Here is a 23,870-nt window from a genome sequence, read left to right on the forward strand (position 1 = left end):
GCCCAGAATTGGCGTTCCACTGTATCAATCTGCCCCACTGCCACCATGATGTCCCAATTGCCACATCCCATGCTTTCAGGAACGTCTGTGTCCATGTCCTCCTCACAATCATCCTCATGCTGGCGGCTCCTAGCCAGGTTCTGCACATACTGCAGAATAATGTGCAAGGTGTTTGCTCACAACAGCAGCGGTGAGCTGAATGGGCTCCATGCTTGCCCTGCTATGGCATCTGCTCGGGTAACCCAGGAAAAAAGGCGCAAAATGATTGTATGCCGTTGCTTTCACGGAGGGAGGGAGGAAGGGGAGACTTGACGACATGTACCCAAAACCACCCTCAACAATATTTTTGCCCCATCAGGCATTGGGAGCTTAATCCAGAATTCCAATGGGCGGCGGAGATTGCAGGGACTGTTGGATAGCTACCCACAGTGCCCAGCTCCGTGAGTTGATGCTAGCCATAGTATTGAGGACGCACTCTGCCGACTTAATGCGCTTAGTGGGGACATACACAATGGACTGTATAAAATCGCTTTCTAAAGATTGACTTCTATAAAATCGACCAAATTTTATAGCGTAGACATACCCTTAAACTCCTGTTTTTCTACTCCAGACATAGCCTAAATGTTTTCTAGACTTCAGGTTTGATGTATTTATACAGCTGCAAGTCCGTGTCAGAGTTCATGCAGGTTGAAATATAAAAGCGCCAATAATTCCACCAAACTGAGAACAGAAAGTACACCCATATCAAATAAATAAAACATTGTTTTGAGAGTCTCAGGATAATGTATACATATGCACACGTATACACAAAGCACCGGTGAAATGCAGCATCCTCTAAGGAGGGAGTGTGGTAACCAACTAGTATACCGCACAGTGCACAACAGCTGAGGATGGAAATTTTAGTCCAAGCACACCGGGAAAAATCACTGCTACTTCAAGAAGTGTAATTGGTTATTTAATATCTATGGAGAGAAAACAGGACTTTCTTTAAAAAAACAAGTTTAATTTAAAATAAGCTATATTTTAAAATAATTTTAACCAGGGCTAAACAAGTTTTGTTACACTCTTGGTCTCATATCCACAGACACCAACATTGTTAGATGTGATCAAACCCAGCACTAAAAGAAGCTATCACTTGAACTAGAACAGGCTGCCTCTAGTCTAAGGACTTGGCTTCACTGCAGAGTTAACCTGAGTTATAACTTGAGTGTTGCCCTCGGATCAAATCCCATCCACACACAAAAACTATCAACTCAAGCATGGTAGTTCTTTTAACTTGATGTGGCTGGCCAGTCAATGGAGCTCAAGTGAACACAACTCAGCTGGCAATTCAATCACTACAGTCTGAATGTTATTTCACAGTGTGGCTGCTCTCATTTGAGTTAGGCTAATTTGAGGCTTTAACTGCAGTGAAAACCTGAGTTAGAAATGAATAGACTGTACAGTCACTGTGGCCAGCCAGTAGGGGTGGACACCTGAAGTAGGCTATCTTATTACTAGAGCTAGGTGGGAAATGGTTTTCTCATCCAATGAAAGTTTTAAAGATTTTGAAATTTATCCTGTCACAAATTGTGACCAATTATAAATCTCATATTTTTCTGAACTGAACCTGAATTGGGGTTTTTTGGATTAGGTAAAATGAAATGTTTCCTTTTGATAATTCCAAAACTTTTTATTTCAACCTTTTTTAAGATTATAATCTTTTTGGAGATTATAAATGAACAGAAATTTTCAAAACAAAAAAGTTGTTTCAAACCAAAAATGACACTTTTCGTTTAGAAAATGTTGAAGCAGAACCTTTTAACAATTTCAAACCATTTTTAAAAAAAAATTCAATTTGGGAAATTTGTCAAAGCCAACCCTTTCCCACAGTTTCAGTTTTGACAAATTAGCATTTTCCAGTGAAAAATATTTAGTTGGAAAACTCAGACCAGCTCTACTTACTACTTAATTGTTCAAATGTCACAAAAAAGAAAAATACTGTTTGTATATCATTCTAATATACTGTATCTCATATTCTCCTCCTTGCTCTGACCTGAACTTTAGGTTGGGATGGAGATGGAAAAGATTTGAGATAATACATTAACACTTTATAAAAAATGAAGTTATGTGCTTTACATTGTTTTTAGTACCTACTCCCCAAAAATTATTCAGGTCTTTAACTGCTGGGACACTATTCATATTTCATCCTGGATCATCTAAAGACTTGTAACCTTCTGATTTCCTATTATATGAATCTCTGTACAAGTCACCATTTCTCTTCTATTGATCAGACACTCTAGTCATTTCTAAGCACTAGTATTTTCATGTCCAGGTCATGGCATTTTCATCATTTTTAGTTAAGGAACAGTCTTTGATAAGTTTTTACAGTACTAATTAATGTTTTTCATTTTTTAGGCAAAAGGACTGGTTTGCTTTCTCATTGTAGTATTCTGGTAATCTTTTTGTACTGTTTTCTACTAAACCATCAGAGGCCTCTACATTTGGGGGGATCTGGAAGTGCATTTAGTTTGCCAGTTTGCCATTTAGTTTGCCAGTTCAAATCCAGCCCAAATCAATAGTAAACAAAAGTTTCAAAGAGGGTTATTTACTTTAATTTAAAGAAAAACAAAACCGGCAAATAAAAGCATGCCCATCCAGGCTCTTGGTGACCTTAACAACAATTAAAAGCACCATCCAAAAATAATTACAAAGAAAATAACCAAATCAAAGTTCCATCCTGCAAGTTGGAGGATGCCTCTGTGGAGCAGCTGGCAAAATTAGCCCATAACAGCCATCAGTCAGCAAAACTATTAAAGTTCCTACTCTACCCTTTCTCTTCAAATTAATCTCACTCCTCCTCAGATGTCTTCTCAGACAGGCTTTGCAATATACCTATTGCAAAGGAGTTTTTAGTCCATAACAGGAAGAGGGGCCCTCATAGAACATATTAAAAATCCCCATTCAAATTGGTAGTATCAAGATGGAGACCAAGGATAGAATAGGCATGCACACTAATGTTCTTCCACCTGGTGAAGGTACATTATTAGTGTGTGTAGGGCTTGCACTACACTGTCCCTGCAGTATTTGTTCTGCAAATAAATAGAACTCTTCAGTGCTCTCACCATAGGCACTTACAGGAGCATGGAAAAAGAGAGTAAGAATGACAAAAATGCCAGCAAGAGGGCTTTTAGAGGGTTTCCCCCCAAAGGTAGGGGAGAGGGATTTGCAAAACCACCCATCAATTACACAATACTACTCTGCCATTATTTTGTCCTGTAAATGTCAAGCAGATACTTAAAAAATGGGGCAGGTTCAATTGTAAGAGTTGTAAGCCTTGACAATAGCCACACAGAATATTCTGTTTCTACTACTAAATAACCAAGTAATTGTGCAATTGGTATTAAATGTCACTCCTTTAAATACTGTTTTGCCTAAAATAAGGTGTTTTTTTTTAAGTTCTGCATGTAGGTGTTTGATGTCATTACATCCCTTATTTACACCTGAGAAACACAAATGACAGCTGTCTTCATAATCAAACAATTTGTATTCAAATACTGCACTGTAACCAGTTTATTTGGTGTCCAATAGCACAACAGTGAATTTTTCTAATCCCCAAACATTTTCCTCAAGATTTTCACTTCCTAAATTGGAAAGGAAAACACTGTTTGGTTAATATTTACCACTTTAGGCCCAACTCCTGCAATACCTAGTTCACAGAGTCCCTATGAAACTACTTAACAATTTTGTCTGAGTAGGGACTGAAGGATTTAACCCCTAATTTGCCACATGCTATTTATAGTCTTATACAGGCACATCAGAAAAAAAGCTCTAAATAATCAATATAAGAACATAAGAACATAAGAGAGGCCGTACCGGGTCAGACCAAAGGTCCATCTAGCCCAGTATCTGTCTACCGACAGTGGCCAATGCCAGGTGCCCCAGAGGGAGTGAACCTAACAGGCAATGATCAAGTGATCTCTCTCCTGCCATCCATCTCCATCCTCTGACGAACAGAGGCTAGGGACACCATTCTTACCCATTCTGGCTAATAGCCATTTATGGACTTAGCCACCATGAATTTATCCAGTCCCCTTTTAAACATTGTTATAGTCCTAGCCTTCACAACCTCCTCAGGTAAGGAGTTCCACAAGTTGACTGTGCGCTGCGTGAAGAAGAACTTCCTTTTATTTGTTTTAAACCTGCTGCCTATTAATTTCATTTGGTGACCCCTAGTTCTTGTATTATGGGAATACGTAAATAACTTTTCCTTATCCACTTTCTCAACATCACTCATGATTTTATATACCTCTATCATGTCCCCCCTTAGTCTTCTCTTTTCCAAACTGAAGAGTCCTAGCCTCTTTAATCTTTCCTCATATGGGACCCTCTCTAAACCCCTAATCATTTTAGTTGCCCTTTTCTGAACCTTTTCTAGTGCTAGAATATCTTTTTTGAGGTGAGGAGACCACATCTGTACACAGTATTTGAGATGTGGGCGTACCATGGATTTATACAAGGGCAATAATATATTCTCAGTCTTATTCTCTATCCCCTTTTTAATGATTCCTAACATCCTATTTGCTTTTTTGACCACCTCTGCACACTGCGTGGACATCTTCAGAGAACTATCCACGATGACGCCAAGATCTTTTTCCTGACTCGTTGTAGCTAATTTAGCCCCCATCATGTTGTATGTATAGTTGGGGTTATTTTTTCCAATGTGCATTACTTTACATTTATCCACATTAAATTTCATTTGCCATTTTGTTGCCCAATCACTTAGTTTTGTGAGATCTTTTTGAAGTTCTTCACAATCTGCTTTGGTCTTAACTATCTTGAGAAGTTTAGTATCATCTGCAAACTTGGCCACCTCACTGTTTACCCCTTTCTCCAGATCATTTATGAATAAATTGAATAGGATTGGTCCGAGGACTGACCCTTGGGGAACACCATTAGTTACACCTCTCCATTCTGAGAATTTACCATTAATTCCTACCCTTTGTTCCCTGTCCTTTAACCAGTTCTCAATCCATGAAATTTGAATGAATATTAATTTAGCCTAACAAGAAATCTCTTCTCTTCCTGGGGTCGAATGAAGAACTAGACAGTATCTGTTGTCAGTATTTTATTGATCTTTTAGTCAAAGAACAATCCATTTTAAGAAAAACAAGCAAACAAACAAACAAAAACAGATACACACATGGACCGTGAACCTGCATATGAGTAATTTTACATGGGAACAGTCCCACTGAGTTCAAGGATTTGATGGATTGCAGCCTACAAATGTAAACAAGAAAGACAAGTGCTTATTACTAACTTACACTACATCTAAAGGAGTCTAGTAAAAGATAAATTTTCATGTTCTCCTCTCTGATGCCTCATTGGTTAATTGTCACTAGCTCTGTGTATTAGGCACCTGTTTTTGAAAAGGAGAACAGCCTTTGCACCTGCCAAGAAACCACCCAAATCTGAAGGGGGGGGGCACAGGAAGGGCAATATAACCTACTAAAGACAAACCACAGCAACTAATAGTGGAATTCCCAGGAAATAAAGTCGTTCTCTGTATTTAAACTTTATTACATTTTAATGCATTCCAACAGACAAGTTAGACCACATATGCAAAGCAGTCCTACATTATCTTCTGTTATAGGCATATCATAAAATAATACTTCACGTGTAAGCTAAACAGCAAGCATGTTAACCCTAAGAACAGTCCCTCTCTGGAGCAGAACCAGCTACAAGGAAACACATTTAGGGAAACACAGGCCCATCCCCCCCAGAATCAACAGCGATTCTTTGTGCAGCTTGGGGGCTAGTTCGGTTTTTAAACACTTGGGCTTGTTGTCCATCCCTTAGGATGGTATGTGTGGCACAGTCGCATGGCGAGGAGAAGCGAGCAGCCCCCAGGCCCGGACGCCTGTTCTGTAACTTTGACTCGCTTCCCGGGCCCGCTGCCCCCGGGGCCGGCTCGCTTCGCTATATGAGGCACGCGACCAGGGCCGATCACCAAAACGGGCGCAGCAGCATGGGCCGCCCGGGCTCATTGGCTGCAGCTGGGCTCCCAGCTAGCGACGCCACGCGCAGCCCCCTGCGCCCCGGGGACTGCTGCGCTCAGCGGCGCCGCCGCGCTTCCCCCTCCCCGCTCAGCGCATCCCCGCCCCGGCGCCGCCTGCCCCGCAGTCTCCCCGGCGAGCCCCTCCTCCTTCCCCGAGCCCCACGGCTCCAAAGCCCGCGGGGCCACAATGCAGCTGTGCTCCCACCAGCCTGGTGCCTGCGCCTAGTCCTCAGGCTGGCCCCGGGGGCTCGTGCCTCCCCGGAGTAGGAGTTGCCCCTGCGCCCCAACCCGCCCCCGCTCGGAAGATGCAGAAGGGCTGGAAGAAATACTTCGGCCAGAAATCCCTCAGCGAGGTCACCATGGATGAGTATCTGGCCAGCCTGGGGCTGTACCGCAAGCTCACAGCCAAAGACGCCTCTTGTCTTTTTCGGGCCATTTCCGAGCAGGTAAAAGGAGTTTCATTCCCCCCCCCCCGGGGGGGGTGAAGGTGGGGGGCTCCAGGCGCTGCCCCGCAAGGCTCCTCGAGGGCTGGGCTTGTTCCCCTCACAGGCCTGACCTGGGTGGTGGTTTTCCCACCACCTCCCAGCTCTACTAGCTGGAGTTAAATACAACTTATGCCTTGGGAGGATAACTTCACCTCTCCCTTCCCCCGGTTTCCCCATCCCTTCTCTCCTAGAAAGGGCCAAATGAACTTGTAAGTGGGGTTCCACTTGTTTTCGTTTGGGGGAGGAGGGTGGATAGCTCAGTGGTTTGAGAATTGGCCTGTTAAAGCCAGACTTGTGAGCTCAATCCTTGAGGGGGCCATTTAGGGATTTGGGGCAAAAATCTGCCTGGGGATTTGTCCTGCTTTGAGCCGGGGGTTGGACTAGATGACCTCCTGAGGTCCCTTCCAACCCTGATATTCTATGATTCTAAGGCATCATTTGCCAAAGTTGTATTTTTGGCTTTGAAGTAATCTTCATCTTTCTCTCCATTCCCAAAGCTGGAGCAGCAGGAGTTGGATAAAAGTTTCTAGTTCTGCTCTGTCCCTTACACAACTGTGGGTTAGTTCTAGTTTTGCAAAATGAGCTGTGGCTGGGGTCTAGTTTACCTTTTATCCCAGCTGCCAAAGGTTTGGTTAAAGGTTCTCATTTGGACTAATATTCTACCAGTGGTTACCTAATTAACAATCATTTATTTTCCTTTAGCATCTTCAAATTCTTCCACTCAAAAATGTATGGGCAAATACCATAAGGCACAGATGTGCAACCAAAAAGGATCATGCTATATATTGAGGCTCTATTTATGAGTAGCTTATAAAAGGTTTTATTAAATGACTAATCACTTTCTATACAGTTAGTCCAATGGATCTAAAGGTTGATTACAACTATCTGTCATCTAATGATGTGCTTATAATTACCTATAGTATGTGTTGTTCAGGTCTGTAACGTGCTTATAATATAGTCACCTTGTGATGTAAACCAGGGGTTCTCAACCTTTTTCTTTCAGAGCCATTCCCCCCCCCCCCCCCCGATATAAAAACTTCATGGCCCACTTGTGCCACAACAACTGATTTTCTGCATATAGAAGCCAGGGCCAGCGTTAGGAGGTAGCAAGCAGGGCAGTTGCCTGGAGCCCCATGCCACAGGGCCCTTGCAAAGCTAAGTTGCTCATGCTTTGGCTTCAGCCCCAGGTGGTGGGGCTCAGGGCCCTTGGCTTCAGCCCCAGGCAGTGAGCCTTCGGCTTTCTGCCCTGGGCCCCAACGCCTCTAATGCTGGCTGTGCTTGGAGGACCCCCCTGAAACCTGCTCACGGCCCCCTTGGGGGCCCCGGACTGCTGGTTAAGAACCACTGATGTAAAACTAGATGTAAAGGGAGCCTTAGAGTAAAGTGCAACTTAAAATTAGCTGCAAACTTTTCATTTCAGTGCTTTTTAACGCCTTTGTTTATTTTCTAGCTGTTTGCTTGTCAGATTCATCATATGGAAGTCAGGAAGGCTTGTGTTTCGTTTATGAGGGAAAACCAACATAACTTTGAGTCTGTAAGTAGACTTGTGTATTTATGATATGCAAAGTTTTATGTGTACACTTAAGAGATAATGGGGGTGTTTATACATAAGCATATTATTTACGTAGATCTGTGCACTGAAAACCTACACTGTGCTTTGCTTTGTTTTGTTTTTAGTTTCTAAGTTTTGACCGAGCACAAGTTTAAACTCGTACTAAGCAAGATGAGAAGTTGAGGGTAAAATGCTTGCTCATTTGGGTTACTCTGTCCATTAGTTTCTAGTCAACTTTAGATTTGTTTCTAACCCTTGGAAATATATTTATATGGCACAACATTTTTATTTGTAAAAGGTAATATACATTTATTCTAAACATCTGATCTTGCATCTTAACTAACTGTGATTACAGTACCGTATAGACATTAATAAGCTATCTTTGTGAAACTGAAACTTCTTGCCTGTGAAACTATACATTTTGAATTAAAACTTCCATCTCTAAGGACAGTGGAATGCTACATGGCTCTTTAACCGTGGTGTTATACGTGCTTTAATGTCACTGTACACTTTCAGTGGATGACTTCAACAACTGTTGAAGCCTGCTATTTTCACCCAATGAAGACTCCACTTTAACTGAAGTGATAGAGGTCTGTGGTTTTCATTCAGAAGATCACAAATTCAATCCCTGCCAACAACTGCAGTCTCTTTATATACCTAGCCTCAAGTTTGTTACAATACTGCTGAATATTGATGTACAATGTTGCTGACAACCACTGATCCAGGTAAACTTACCAGTATAGACAGGTCCTGTGACTGCTTTGAAACAACTTGGTTCTGGAAGAGCATTCTGAATACTCTACTGGCTGTTTGAACTCTAATGCACAAATGGCTTTCCCTGCATCCTAAGGGAACAATTCTAAATGCTATCTATTTTGTGGATAAAACAATAAACTAGCTTCTTTTAGTATTATAATACAGTCTTTCACATCAAGTGATATTTAAGTGCTTTGTACACTGTGTACATACCCCCACCCCCACTTAAATGCAGCTACCACTGGGGTGGAGGGAGACATCCAGCTGGCTCAGAACGTGTTGCATAATAGTGAGATAAGAGACTTTTTTGGTGACAGGCACTTGCACCAGTTACTACTCACAATTATTGCTGTGGTATTTTAACTTCCATACAGAGCATCCAAGATCTTTACTGTCTCTCTCTTTTATTGGATAAGGCAAACAAGGTGGCATTTAACATATTGGCCTGAGGAGAAAGGGCTGGGGTGAGCAATGCTAGTATTTGCACTCATGTATTTTAGGATATCTACCTTTCCCAACCTTAAGCTATCCCTTTTCAACTAGAGGAGTAGATATAAAATTTGATAATAGCTAAAATTGTTACCTTGCAATTTAAAAACAAACATGCTTGAAAAGTCACTTCTGCAATGCAGGTGGGGCAAACTGTTAAAATTAAACTATTTTCAGACCGAAGCATCAGACCCAGATATAACCAAATTGTACATCTAGTTGTGCATGTTCATGAGATATCTGGACCTTCCAGACCTTATATGTGATACAAGACATTCCCACATCCTTCCTTAATATGTTTGAGGAAACACTGCTATAATTCTGACTTTGTGGGGCGAGGGGTTCCGTTTGATCTAGTGTGTATAGATAAAATAGCTTTTCGGCAAGAAGTTACCTCCTTTACTAAGCACATACATATGCAATTGTTCCTAAATGTAGGGGAGAGGGAGAAATCATTCATGATCAGGAAGGCTACTTGTCTTATGAATTTGAAGGCTGTTGTGCTAAGACCACTGCTTATATGCTGACCAATATGGTCTCATTGTTTCCTTGTAGTCCTCCCGTCCCCAACTGTCTATATCTATCTGTTGTCTTTTATTTAGATTGTAAGCTCCTTGGAGCAGGGACCATCTGTTGTTTGTACATCGCTTAGCACAATGTGGTCCTGATCCATGACTTGGTTCCTAGGCACTACGGTAATACAAATAAGAGAGAAATTTTCAGTTTTCCTCTAAACTCTTTAAATACAAAGAGCAAATTCTTAATGTTTCCAGCAGATTTAGTAATGATATGCAGCTGATTAAATCAATTATATCCTCTTTTTAAGTATGTGGAAGGATCCTTTGAAAAATATCTGGAACGGCTGGGAGATCCAAAGGTAAGGCTAGATTCATATTCCTGAGGCTGAGCCCAAAAAAGATCATGATTGTTTGCTGGAATGTGGGTGAATGTTAAAAGCAGCAAAGAGTCCTGTGGCACCTTATAGACTAACAGACGTATTGTAGCATGAGCTTTCGTGGGTGAATACCCACTTCGCTGGGTGCATGTTTGAATGTTGTTTCTGTTCTCCCTGCTAACTTTTACCTCAGTCCTGTTGTCAGATGCACATAGGTGGACCCTTGCACCTGAACAGAGCCCTGTTGATTTCAGTAGGACTCTGTGTGGGTGCAGTAGGACTCTGGATCTGATGGCAGGATCAGGGCCTTGGTTCTTGCTTGTGGGCAAAAAAGGGGCATTGTCAAACCACAACAGTGTAATTTAAGTTGAGGGAATCAAACTGTGGTCCTGTCAGTTTGAACCTTTAAAAGGCTGTTACAAAACTGGGTGCATAATTCATAGCAAATGTTTGAGAAAAAATTTGCTTTTTTTCCCCCCTAGATTTTGGGGGAAAAAACCTGCATTCTTTCTTAAACTTATGGTTTCTTTGAAGATTTTTAACTAGTGAGCATGAGCAGGATACAAGAGTATCTAAAGCAAATTTAGTATTTTTATCAAAGAAATATTTTGAGACTGCTACAGGTCTAGCTAGTAGAGTTTAGCTGCAACTTTGCCCAGGATTATTGGCCAAAAATTGAATACTTAATTGTCCCATGTCAGTGATCTTCTCTTCAGGAACCTTCATGTTTTACAAATTTCCAGATGCAGAAGGAATCAAAATTTTGCAAAAGATGGAACTGAAGTATTTGAGGAGTATATCATCACTTCACATTGATATATTCTCTCTCTCGGTGGGTTTTCTTCAGTGCCCACCTAAATATTTTTAAGGCAGTCTCTGAGGGGTTTTACAGTTACCACTAACTTTTAAGGATTGAGGCGTAGACCCTTCTTCTCCTTGTCCCTATAAAACAGTTATTGCAGAGGGCAGTATATTCAGATGTACTCCTTTTATAGAGCTTGGTTTGAGACTTTTAGAGCTTTGACGATAGGGGCTAAGAATTTTACCCAGTAGTTAGAGCTGGTCAGAAAATGCTTTTTAAAAAAAAAAATCACGAAAAATGTTGACTAGCTCTAGTAATGGTATAGTGAGAGCCAGTATAGTGTTCCAAGTACTGCAGTGCAGGCTCAGTGGTCAGCTCCATTACAGATTTGACGAAGAACAGTTTATTTTTGTACCTGCTAACATGATATCAAAATATTTTTATACACTTAGGAAAGTGCTGGCCAATTGGAGATAAGCGCTCTATCACTAATCTATAAGTAAGTCTCTTCCCTTTTTATTGTGCTGTGAATGGCTAAGGCTGCTAGCTGTGGGGCCCAGAATCTCTTGATTCATAGATTTTTAAGGCTAGAAGGGACCATTATGATCATCTAGTTTTGATGCCAGCTTGGCTTAGGAGTAACTGCCATTCAATGTTTATTACATGAATGGGTGGCTGCAAACCAGTTCCAGGTAAAGAGGATCCCACATCCTGAAACGTACTGAATTTTCATCCTTGTTAAGTCTCACAAGAGGGCAAAGACCTGGTGGCCATGGAGATTGAGCTAACCCTGACTACTGGAGGTTTCATTGCTGCTGCCCAGGCAATACTGGCTCTGTGAATTATCAGAGGGCTTCAGTCTGCACTGATGTCTATTTGGCATTTTTCATAACTGTTAAAATCTTTACTTTAAAAAAAAAAGTTTACAGTGAGAGACTTACTGATGGGAAGTGATGTGGAGTTGTGTGCACTGGAAACATCTAATGCTAGCTATGAACGTTAACTGCCAACACACAAGTAAAACTGTGCACGCTATATGAGGTGTCCTTGAAAATTCGGGAAGTGAGAAGTGCTGCTCAGAGTGTAAGCCTAGAAATGCATTTAAAATAAATTATAATTTCACTTGACATTTGAATCTACTGCAAGCACTGTCTTGCTTAAAAAAAAATAATACTGCCACTTCTGAACAAACAATTTAGGAGCCTAATGGCAGAGACTCTAAAACACTTTGCATCCTGTTCCAGTCCAAAATGAAGTTAGACTTCTACAACATTCTAATGGCATCCTGTACTAAGATTGTAACCCTTTTGGAACTACTTCATTTAGAGTTAATTGCTTCACTATCAGAGCAATCTGTCTTGAGATCAGAAATACCTGACCTTATAAGATGGATCTTTTTATTATCTGAAACCAGACATTGTAGGTTTTACCAAATATTTTTCTTATTTCAAGTAGATGGTTCCATTTTGTGAATTTAGTTATTGCTTAAATTTTATATTGACATTCACTTGTTAGGTAAATATTCTGCTTCCATTTTCTGTTAACCAACAGTGGATTCTCCAGACTATTCTCTTCAAATGTCTTCATAACAAGCATTTGCATTAAACGCGTGCTCTTTCAATTCTCTTGATTTTTTTTTTCCTCTTGTTGCCTAGTCGAGACTTTATTCTGTACCGGTACCCTGGAAAGCCACCTACCTATGCTACAAACAATGGCTTTGAAGACAAGGTAAGGAGATGTGAGCGAATTTTCTACCCTCCCACTCCTAGATAACTCTAATTTCACTCAGTTCTAATGAGCTTGTCACTTCAGTTTTGCTCTTGTAACTCCAGTGAAGTCTGCACATTTTGCACACTTAAAAAAACAAAAACAAAGCTAACTTCAACAAGGCTAATGCTCCACAAATGAATTATTTCACAGTTGAATACTCTCGTTGCACAGTAGTTAACCTTTTGCTAGACTAAGTTCCTGTTGGCTGCAGGAGTTATAATATTACAGCCCAGGAATCTTCCCATTTGATCAACTTTAGCTTTTCTGGAGTGAGGGTGCTTGAATACAGGTCTCTGTGGCTATTTTTTTAATCTCACTAGCTAGAATGAGACACTTTGATTGAGTTGCTAATGAGCAAAGGGAAAGTGGCAAGATTAGACCAATATATGGGTGAAGAGAGGGCACTCTTCTCCCACCCCCAAAAGAGAGCAGACAAGATTTTGGGGTCTTTTGGGGTGTATTTTTTCCCCTCCTGGATATAAATTAATTAGTGTGATTTTTTTTTTGTGGGTTGTGCATTGTTAGTAAAGCAGTAGATAGTCTAAACCCACTTGAGGTTTTGACACAATTAAAGGGTGTAGGGAAAGTTCAGTATTTAGCTTTTTCTTGTGAAATAGCTTTTCCTCTAGTTTGATACTAGTGGGCCAATAAGTTTTTGCAGTTTGGGGATTCTAAATGTAAGAGTGATTGGCATTTAACTTCTAGACCGTTAGTTGTTCATAAGATAGCTGACTCACAGTAAAGTCTCTCATATTTGACCTTCAACAGTTCATGAGATGACTAAACAGTGTTCATGTGGGTAATAAGGCAAACTTATTTGTACACTTGTTACAATCCCTTTTATAGGGATCAACTCTGTTTCTAACACTTTGTATTTATACTAAGCATACCCATTGTTTGGACAGCGAATTAAAGCATTAGCCTTAGAATAAGTAAAGGATTTGTAGTCTCGTGCTAGAACATCAAATAGAAAATGTTTTTGGTTTTCTTTCGTTTCTTCCTCAAAGCTTTTTGGTTTTATTTTTTTTTCCAAGATCTTGCTGTGTTGTTCCAGTAACGGCCATTACGACTCTGTGTATACAAAACAATTTCAGGCAGATGCTGCTGTTTGCCAGGGTAAATTAACTCTCACTCTATTAAAAATAGTGTATTTGAAGTACCGTATATACTTGTTCATAAGCTGAATTTTTTTTTTAGTAAAAAAGGGAAGCACCAGGGAAGGGGGTCGGCTTATGAATGGGTATAGAGAGGGAGAGGTGGGACACAGCCCTGCCTCCCAACAGAGGGAGCAAGGAGAGGCAGCAGAGCCAGAAGGGAAGAGGCGGGGCCAGAGTCTCTCTGCTTTTGGCCACTCTGCTCTCCCCACAGCCGCCAAAGCAGCTGCAGCTCTGGGGCTGGCAGCCGGCAGCTGCGCCACCCAGCCTGGCCTGCCGGAGCAGCCTGTGGCCAGGCCAGAGACATCCTCCCCAGATAAGATGGGAAGGGATGGGATGGGGAGAGTGTGGGGGGTCCATTTTCCCACCAGTTGCTGCCCCAGCCCATCAGGGTAAGCACCTGGTGCATCACAACACTTTGTTTACTTAGGTTTACCTCTGTGCCTGCGGACACTCAAGGTAAACAAACCATCTCGGCCCGCCAGTGTCTTATCCTGATGGTCTGGGAGCCAAAGTTTGCTGGCCCCTGAATTATAGGGTCGGCTTATGAACAGGTCATAAAAAATTTCCATTTTTACTTATCTATCTTTGGGTGGGGGTTCGACTTATAAACAAACCAGCTTATGATGGAGTATATACGTACTTATCAACAACGTTCTTTCTCGGGAGGAGAGGGGTGCTGAAGGGAGAAGAAAGTGGAAAGTTCATTAACCATTATTAATGGAGTTTAGTGTAATTGATATGTTGTGAAAGTCCACAAAGTGCACATCCGCTACTCTAAGGTCACCTGTCTGGCACCAAGTCATTGGATTCTGTGTGCTTTGTTTGCCCAGCTGTCTTGTACGAGATCCTGTACAAAGATGTGTTTGGCATGGACGAGGAGGAATTGAGAACTGCAGTTGAGATGTTTCGAAGTGGGGCCAAAAAGAACAGAAACAGTGTCTCTGTTGGAAGTGAGGATGCAAACTTTGATTGCCTTCCCGAGAAAGCGTCCAAAACTTCATCAGAAAGGAGGTATTAGATTAAAAACAAAATATCCTGTGAAGGGTACCTGATCACTTAAAGGTGTTGGAGGGACTAGCCTACTAGTTGTGTTCTGACCTGCCACATGGAACATCTGTGTCCACTTTCCGATGTCATTGTACTGAGCCAGAGGGTGAGCATATTGTGGAAAAAGCAGTGTGCTTTCCCTGGGACTCAGAAGTGAGGTGGTTGAGCAGCAACCTCTCCCACTGGCTATAGTCAGATAGCACCTTCTTGCTGAACAAATCATGAGTAATCAGAATCATTGGCTTACTTTAGTGAGAAACTATTATACTTTAATTTAATGCCCATGAATGGAACAACTGAAGGAGGCTTTAAGTTTGCAGAATGGAACTGGGCTGACCCTTCCTTAAACATAAAACAATGTTAGCTGCCACTGCATGGAAGACCTGAACTGAAGGGGTTGGGGGAGAGATCATTTCATTTACAACCAGGAAAAGGTTTAGCGTGTTTGAGTGCTGCATGTGCAAAACTTCATATTTGTTATACTACATTATAATAGTGTTAAGTTCTGGCTTGTATCTTATCACTTGATGGCGCCATGGTTCTTCTATTAAGTCATTCAACCAGTTTGATCTTGTTGATTTCAGTGCTGGCCAGAAATCTTGCACTGTATTTTGTAATTCTGTTTTTAAATTGCTTAGAGTGGAAGACTGGGAAGGCAATGATACTGACAACCCACCTGAAGATAAACTCAAACAAGGCACTGAAGAGGCGAAGGTTTGGCAATTAAGGGAGAATCCTTTAATTCTTTCCCATTAGTGTTCATGATACTGTGATTAAGGTTGAATCAGCCCTTCCTATTTGAAATGCTGCTGATGGGGATTTACACCTTTTTATTTCCTCCATCTTACATGTGTGTGTTTAGTTTTTAGCCCTGGTGTTCTTTATCTCGTCTTTTAAATTAATTGTTGAGCTTTTTATATGATAAAAGGCTCTATTTCTGAGACTCTTGTTCTTCAGCTAGCTTTAAAAAAAAAAAACCAACAAGTTTTAAAAACAGTATTTGGCAAACAATCCTTGATCTGGACTTTTACCTAGAAACCTTCTAATTTATCTTATTTAATCTCTAATTTTATTTTAGGCACATGAACAGTGCTGTTGTTCCATTTTACCAGGCCTGGCTCGAAACATTGCTCTAACATTCAAGGAGCTCTGTGTGGGTGGATGGGTGGGGGCATGGCTACACTTGCAGATGTAGAGCGCTTTGAGTTAAACTAGCCTTTGTAGAGCACAGTAGGGAGAGTGCTGCAGTCTGTCACACTGGCAGCACACTGGCATGGCCACATTAGCCGCTCTTGCAACAGCCACAGAGAGCAGTGCATTGTAGTAGCTATCCCAGGATGCAAGTGGCTGCAACGTGCTTTTCAAATGGGGGGTGGGGGGAGGAGTGTGACAGGGAGTGTGTGTGGTGTGTGTATATTGGGGGGGTAGTGGATTTTTGTGGGACTGAGAGCATGTCAGCATGCTGTCTTGTAAATTCAGGCAGCAGCAGATCTCTTTTCCCCTCCCCCCCCCCCCACACCATTCCACAGTAATGGTTGCTTTGTCTCAGAGCAGATAAGCAGCAGGCTGTCAAATGGAGCTTTCAAAGGGCATATCCAAAACAATGACAAGAGTGGCCACTTGACTTAAGGGGATTGTGGGATGTTTCCAGAGGCAGATCAGAGTGCAGTAATGCAACACCTCATTCACACTGATGCTGGGGCACTCCAGTGGGGGCGCATCAAACGTTATTCTACTTGCTGAGGGGGACTACCAGGAGTGCTCTAGCCGTGGAATCAGAGCACTCTACGTGCCTTGCCAGTGTGGATGGGTAGTGAGCTAGTGCGCCCGGGACTCCTTTAATGCAGTGTAACTCGCAAGTGTAGCCAAGCCCTATGTATATGTATATTACACACACTCATTGACTTTGATTTGGAGTTGTGTGGTCAGCAGCTTCTGAAAGTCAGCCCTAGTTAGTTTTTTCCTTCCCTATTTTTACCTAGTAACTAAAAACTTTCTATCTTGAAATCAAGCAGATCAGTATAGAGTCTGTGGTCAACTTCTTCAACATGATTTTTATTTATCTGCTTTGTCCTCAAGCGTCAGAATCCATAATACCTAAAGACTTGTTCATATTCTTCTTAGATTCTGAATTTGAAACAAACTAATTACATGTCATAGTGGAACTGAAAGAGGCAGGGAAGACAGTGTATATGCTTGTTTAAAATAATTAGAACCTCTCTGCAAGGAAAGAAAAGTGTGCCATATATTTACAACCCTTTCAATTGTAGTCCATTTTAACTCTGTTTTAGCCTCCAGAAAATCCATCAAAGATGCCTTTTCCCTATAAAGTACTAAAAGCCCTGGACCCTGAGATCTATCGAAATGTAGAGTTTGATGTTTGGTTGGACAGCAGAAAAGGTACCTTAAAAAACCCCTTTGTATATTCTGTAAATTCCTGGCTAAGAGTAGAAGTTTTATTGAGGCTCAATGAGGTTATTATACAGACTGATTTACAAGTATGTTGGACCTGCACAGGGGCTTGAGCAAATAGACATATACCGGAAATGTAAAGGGCATTGTCTAATCCAGCAAACATATCTGCGCAGCATACATCCTGTTACCAGCCAGAAACTTCTTATTCTCATCTCTAAGCAACCAGTAGAGTACTTCCAATCCTATATGACGTCTGTCCATGCTCCTGAAATCTGTTTGAGGAAAATATATTGGTTCTGGACTAGAAAATGTGTGGTTTCAGGAAAGCTAAGTGCAATAGCAGAGTATCCTCTTATAATGCTATTTTCAGATAGTGTTCAAATGTAAAATGGGGGCTTAATTTTTTTAATTTATGGTAGCAGTGTCTGCACAAAGGCTCCTATTCCATAAATGCGTTTGGGTTCAGAGTAACTGTAAAGGATGGGGGTCACTTAGCGGTTAGTGTGCACTCTGAACTGCCAAATCAGACAATTGGTCCCTTCCTCCCCAGCTGTCCAGGGGCTTGAGCACTAGGGAAATGTTACACTCTCTCCCCACATCTCATCTTGCATACCAAAGAATCCCAAACTGTGAGTACAACAATGGGTTCACTTCACTCCTCACTGAAATTCAGTCCAGTCCTTTCTGGGACTAAACAGAGCAGCCAGTTCCCAGTGTGCAGCAGCACTATACAGAAATTTAAGAGTGATCAGGGAAGAATAACTTTTTTCAGAATTTTCCTGTCAGGGAGATTTAAGTAGATTACAATTATCCAGATACATCCCGCCTTACAAAATGATCACAATTGGTCAGCATTTGGTGTTTTCATCTCTTCCATCAACACAGCAGCCCCTAATGCCTGGCTGGGCTTTTGACTCTCAGTATAGCCACGCTGCATGCTCCTTTTGGTGAGGTGTAGAGTGTATGTATACCTCTAGCATGGGTATTAGTAGTGTAGACAGTGAGGCGCTGCTTAGGCAAGTAGAGTGAAGACATGCCTGAACCCTGTGTGTATGTACCCTGCATGGATCTCTACTTGCACAAGCAGTGCCTCTCCTGTCTATAATGGTGCCCCCGCCCCCTCCCAACTGCTAGAGTCTTTCCGCACTGCAGGGAAAGGCTCTGGGAGCCTTTCTCTGCTGCAAGGGCCTGCCAGAGCCTTTCCTCACAGCAAGGAAAGGCTCTGGCAGGAAGAGAGACTGGCAGTTCCCTACTGCCTCTCCCCTGCTAGAGCCTTTCACTGATGCAGGTAACTACACACCAGTGTGGATGCAGCCTGCTTTTCACTGATGTGTAGCTACACATACTATGCAGTGTAGACATAGCCTCAGTGCTGACTCAGAGGAAAGGGATGTTCTTTATTTATAGAAATTTTGGGCCAGATTGTATTGCTGCACACTGGTCCCAGAAAGGACTGAATTTCAGTGAGGAGCAAAGTGATCCTGTTGTTGCATATGTATTTTGTAAAGTGCTTTGGGGTTCTTTGGCATGTAAGCTAATCTGGGAGGCACCAATTTTTTTCCTCCAAAGCCCAGCTGCTCTCAGTCATATGGGAGTTGTCACTGTTTTGTGGCATCCCAAGTTGTGGGGAGAGTGCAATGTTTCCCTAGTGCTCAAGCCTTGGAAGGGACTACTGGTCTCATTTGGTAGTTCAGACTCCAGGACATAATGATGTCCAGGAAAATACAGGAGATAATTCACTTGTTTCAACCTATAATACTTGGTTCCCTTGAGTGCAATTCTGGGTAATAAGTAAAAAATGAAGAACAGTACCTAGCTTAAACTTTCACTTGGATCTCTTGTAGAACTTCAAAAAACTGATTACATGGTGTTTGCTGGGAGACAGTACTATTTAGGAGACAAATGTCAGGTTAGTACTCGAAGCAGATTCAGTAATGATAAATTATTAAAGTTGCTTTAAATAAGTTTTATGACTTAATATACATCTGAACTCAGGTTCTTCAGAGATTTCGTCTCTTATAGCTATTAAATATGATGAGGTCATCTGAAATTACTTTTTTTAAATTATAACTTTCTGTAAATTCAAAACGAGCACAAGATGGTATGTGGGAAAGGGTGCTTGAAAGCTGACCATGAACCAGTGCTATAAATCCTGCAAGTAGAGGAGTTTAAGACTGAACTCTTGAAATACACAGACGCCACAGTGACTGGCACGGTACACAAACCTCAGCAGAATGGTGATGAAAGATGGACAATAAGTTAGTTTTTTGTTCTGTGTTTTGCAGTGCCTAGTGCAATGGGTCCTGTTTAGTTGTTGAATTGTACAAGGCAGTTTTGGTTCTGACCTGTCCCCTCTCTGCCTTTCTTCCATCCATGAGGGCTTCTCTTATTCTTTTTCTCATTGTTTGTATCTGTTCCTGCAGTGTCTCTCCCTCTGCTGCCCACTCTTCTACTGTCTCTGTGTTGGGTAGAGCAGGGAGTGCTGGGTTGAGGTATTCCAAGACTCTCAAGCTAACTCAGTGATATGTGAGCAGCATGAAAACAGCTCTTAGGTTACCAGCCATGGGGGGAACCAGAGCACTATTAACGTGTCACCATTTGTGTTTACCTACTCCCCCTTTATTTCCTCCTCAGGTACGTCTGGAGCCTGGGGGTAAGTACTACAATGCTCATATCCAGGAAGTTGGACATGATGGCAACATGGTGACCGTGTTCATTGAAGAGCTGGCAGAAAAGTAAGCAATCTGGAGACAGCCTTAGAGCTGTGTCTCTTATTTGCTGAAATCCTCCTTTTTGTTGAGTCTGCACATACACACCTCTCTCCCAACAGATGTTTAAATTGTGGCTGTCAGAATGTTTTGAAACTCTGGGTTCAGTTTCTTTTCAGAATATAAAATAAAAACCAGACCCACTTCCTTACCAGTTTAACAGTTTGGCAGTAGCTACCATTCCACCAGTAGCAGATGGCAGGAGTAACACCTCTTGGGTTTTCACTGAAAACATTCCAGGTATAATCTACCTACCATGTGGATAGAAAACAGAGTTTCCTGCTGGTTGGGCTGAGTTCATGGTGAACAATGAGTCTACACAACTGGCTTCTAGAACTTCTTAGGAGTGGGACTTGCATCACAGCTAAATAACGGGTTGCTTTTAGTCCTTGAAGTTTGTTCTGACAACTCTCCTTGCCCCTCCCCCTTAATTTTGGGAGTTTTGTAAATGCCTTAAGATAAGTCACACATCAACCAAAAATGCCACTTGTTGGCACATCCCAAATTTACCTCTAATAATCTGTCTGTATTGTTATCTGTAAGATAACAAACGCAACTCTGGTGCTGTGTGCCTGTTATAAGTAACAGGTATTGCAGTGTGTCCTTGAGTTAATCAGTGTACAGGAGTTAAAGACTGGATTAAAGATGAATTAAAAACAATCCTGAGAGTAGCTAGCTAGTCTCTGAAAACCAAGACAATGCTAGGATCCAAAAACGTTTTTAAAAAGGGAAGAAAAACATTTAGTGTACAAATTTTACAATAATATGCATGTTACCAGTGCTGTTACAGGGATGATTCTGCCTCTGACAGTGGGTCTGTCTCTAAAGGATGAAGTTGCCATTGATGCAAGTTACATACCTATAGCAGGGGGAGTCTTGTTTCACCCTCATCCATCTTTGAAAAATCTCAGAGAAAGATTACTATATGCATGGATTGGAATGATAAAAAGCCATACACCGCTAACCCAATATAACACAACCCGATGTAACACTAATTCAGATATAACACGGTAAAGCAGTGCTCCGGGGGGGGCTGCACACTCTCTGGTGGATCAAAGCAAGTTCGATATAACGCGGTTTCACCTATTTAAACTGTCCCCTGGGTTTGGCTAACGCAGATGTACATACACTTCTAAACTGTCTGTCTGTTTTTATGTTCTTCTTATTTAAAGACGAATCTGTTCAGTAAGATCTGCTCACACTTGATGGCAATCGTTTTTTATCTAATGTGGCACTGTCAGGGTTCCTTCCCCACTCTGAACTCTGGGGTACAGATGTGGGGACCTGCATGAAAGACCCCCTTAGCTTATTTTTACCAGTTTAGGTTAAAAACTTTCCCAAGGCACAAATTCCACCTTGGTTTGAACAGTATGCTGCCACCACCAAGTGATTTTAGACAAAGAATCAGGGAAAGGACCACTTGGAGTCCTATTTCCCCCCAAACCCTGCATTTCCTGTTTCCTGGGGAAGGCTTGAGAATAATATCCTCACCAGCTGGTACAGGTGAACACAGACCCAAACCCTTGGGTCTTAAGAACAATGAAAAATCAATTGGATTCTTAAAGAATTTTAATTAAAGAAAAGGTAAAAGAATCACCTCTGTAAAATCAGGATGGTAAGTACTTTACAGAATAACAAAAGACTCAAAACACAGAGGATTTCCCCTCTAGGCAAAACTTTAAAGTTACAAAAACAGGGATAAACCTCCTTCTTAGCTTGTGAATTTTCCCTGTGCTAAAACAAAAGGTAATCTAACTCATTTCTTTGCTATTACTTACTATTTTTGCAAGACTAGATGCTTAGTTCAGATATGGCTTAGGGAGATGTATTTTTCCCTTCCCTGTTTCCTTGTTGACTCCAAGAGACACAGACAAAAAAACTTTCAAATCTGTGGGGGAAGGATCTTCTCCCCTTATTGGTCCTTTTGGTCAGATGCCACCCAGGTTACCTGAGCTTCTTAACCCTTTACAGGGTAAAGAGGGATTTTATGCTACCCTTAGTTGTATGTTTATGACAGACATTGACTTGCATTAGCATGCATTCCTGTGGCACTACTTACACTAGTATTTTTCATGTAGGCATATTGTTCCATTGGCAAACTTAAAACCAGTGACACAAGTGACACCTGTCCCTGCATGGAATGTGGTTCCCAATCGAAAAGGAGGAAACTATCAGAAAATAACAGGCGGCTATGTTTCAGAAATAGGTTTGTACACAGTTTCAGTAAGAATCTTTTTTTTGTTAGGGGAATGAAGGAGGTTTGTAGCAGTCTTCAAATATTGGATATGATTGAGTTCAGTTGGTAATATAAAACTCACTTTAAGGGGGAATGATTGAGGAAAACTCCTCTTTGGAGAGGGGATGAATGGAGGTAGTTGAACTTCTGATGGGTATTTTGCTGGGGCACTTAAAAATAGCAAATCCATTGAGACTGTGTGTTAAAGTTAGTATTTAAAACTTCCAAGAGGCTGTAAAGCACTTCACAAACAATGTAGAAATGCCAGGTCCCTTCACCAAAGAAATTATCTAATTTTGTTATAAGAATGATGGTAACAGCAGAGTGGGAATGAAGTGAGCAGGGCTACACTGATACAGTTCCATAGTAAAGCAGGGTAGACTTATGTGCTTCTTGATGATTCAATAAAGGGTTTTATAATTGTGATTCCCATAGGGAACGAGTCAAAGGAAGGTCTCGGGGAGGGGTTGGAATGATGAGAGTACGGGCTTGGCCTAGCCAAAACTGGGAGGCCATCCTGTGCATAGGAGGCTTATTAAACATTCTGCTCATCTACCTCTAAAGGCTTAAATTAGTATTTTAATAAGCTCACATGCTTGGTTGCACTTTTATGGGTGGATGAGTATTTTTGTTTTCCCCCATACTCCATATCCAAATATTAACTTACAGAATTTTTCATATGAAATTGTCTAGCACTACTTTATAATCTGAATGTACCTCTGGAGTTTGACCTTTTTCTCTATTTAAGGTAGCCATGTAGATCCGTACAGATGTTTAACAGACCTAACTCGTCTTTTCCACTCTCACGCCCCCCCCCTTATTTTTTTTTCTGTGCTGCTTTGAAATTGCAGAAATGGATATGAAATCACGGAAGAGACTGTTTAAGAAAGTCCGGGGGAAGGAAGTTTACATGACAGTGGCTTATAGTAGGGGTCAGCCAGTTCTTCCACCCCGTCTACAGCACAATGTTCCTTCAGGTCGCTCTTCTCCAATTAATTGCTCTCAAAGTTGTGGGAATATGGCATCCTATGATCACTACCGTCCTCAGAATTCTCCTCAGAGGCATGGCAGGGGATATGGAATGCCCAGGTATGAAGCCTTGGAACCCTGACAAAGACTAGTATTCATTCCCTGTTAAGCCTCCCACAGTTCTGGCCCTAGTTAATCTTCACGTATTTAGTAGATGACCCTACAGGTGAGTTTCATCTGAGAAAATCTGTAGGCACTTCTTGGTAACTGGATTTTTTTTCTGTGTGTGTGTTTTAATCTTAGGGGATCTGCCCGATTTATAAACAGGAACAACATGGTTGGCCCTCAAATAGCATTCTACCCTGGTCCAGGGAAGAGATGTTATCAGAGCTATGACAATTTCTCCTATAGGTCCCGGTAAGTGAGTATAAATTTCTTTACAAAACATTGTACTACAAATAAGGGGAAAATAAGCTTTCAAAATGGCATGAT

The 23,870-nt window shown here is 41.5% G+C and overlaps 1 protein-coding gene across 1 annotated transcript in view; it reads left to right on the forward strand.

The window, feature by feature from the left end:
• Positions 1–23,870, forward strand: part of ALG13 (ALG13 UDP-N-acetylglucosaminyltransferase subunit) — a 60,643-nt gene that overhangs the window by 12,168 nt on the left and 24,605 nt on the right. Inside the window, exons 5-18 of the mRNA XM_045030553.1 lie at positions 6,067–6,483; positions 7,973–8,056; positions 10,146–10,196; positions 11,469–11,515; positions 12,672–12,744; positions 13,821–13,902; positions 14,774–14,954; positions 15,629–15,704; positions 17,282–17,390; positions 19,250–19,314; positions 20,040–20,140; positions 22,252–22,379; positions 23,261–23,498; positions 23,682–23,795. Coding sequence (XP_044886488.1) covers positions 6,067–6,483; positions 7,973–8,056; positions 10,146–10,196; positions 11,469–11,515; positions 12,672–12,744; positions 13,821–13,902; positions 14,774–14,954; positions 15,629–15,704; positions 17,282–17,390; positions 19,250–19,314; positions 20,040–20,140; positions 22,252–22,379; positions 23,261–23,498; positions 23,682–23,795 — 1,766 coding nt within the window. The remainder of the gene's footprint in view (positions 1–6,066; positions 6,484–7,972; positions 8,057–10,145; positions 10,197–11,468; positions 11,516–12,671; positions 12,745–13,820; positions 13,903–14,773; positions 14,955–15,628; positions 15,705–17,281; positions 17,391–19,249; positions 19,315–20,039; positions 20,141–22,251; positions 22,380–23,260; positions 23,499–23,681; positions 23,796–23,870) is intronic.

This window comes from Mauremys mutica, chromosome 9 (genome assembly GCF_020497125.1).
Source record: "Mauremys mutica isolate MM-2020 ecotype Southern chromosome 9, ASM2049712v1, whole genome shotgun sequence".
NCBI lineage: Eukaryota > Metazoa > Chordata > Testudines > Geoemydidae > Mauremys > Mauremys mutica.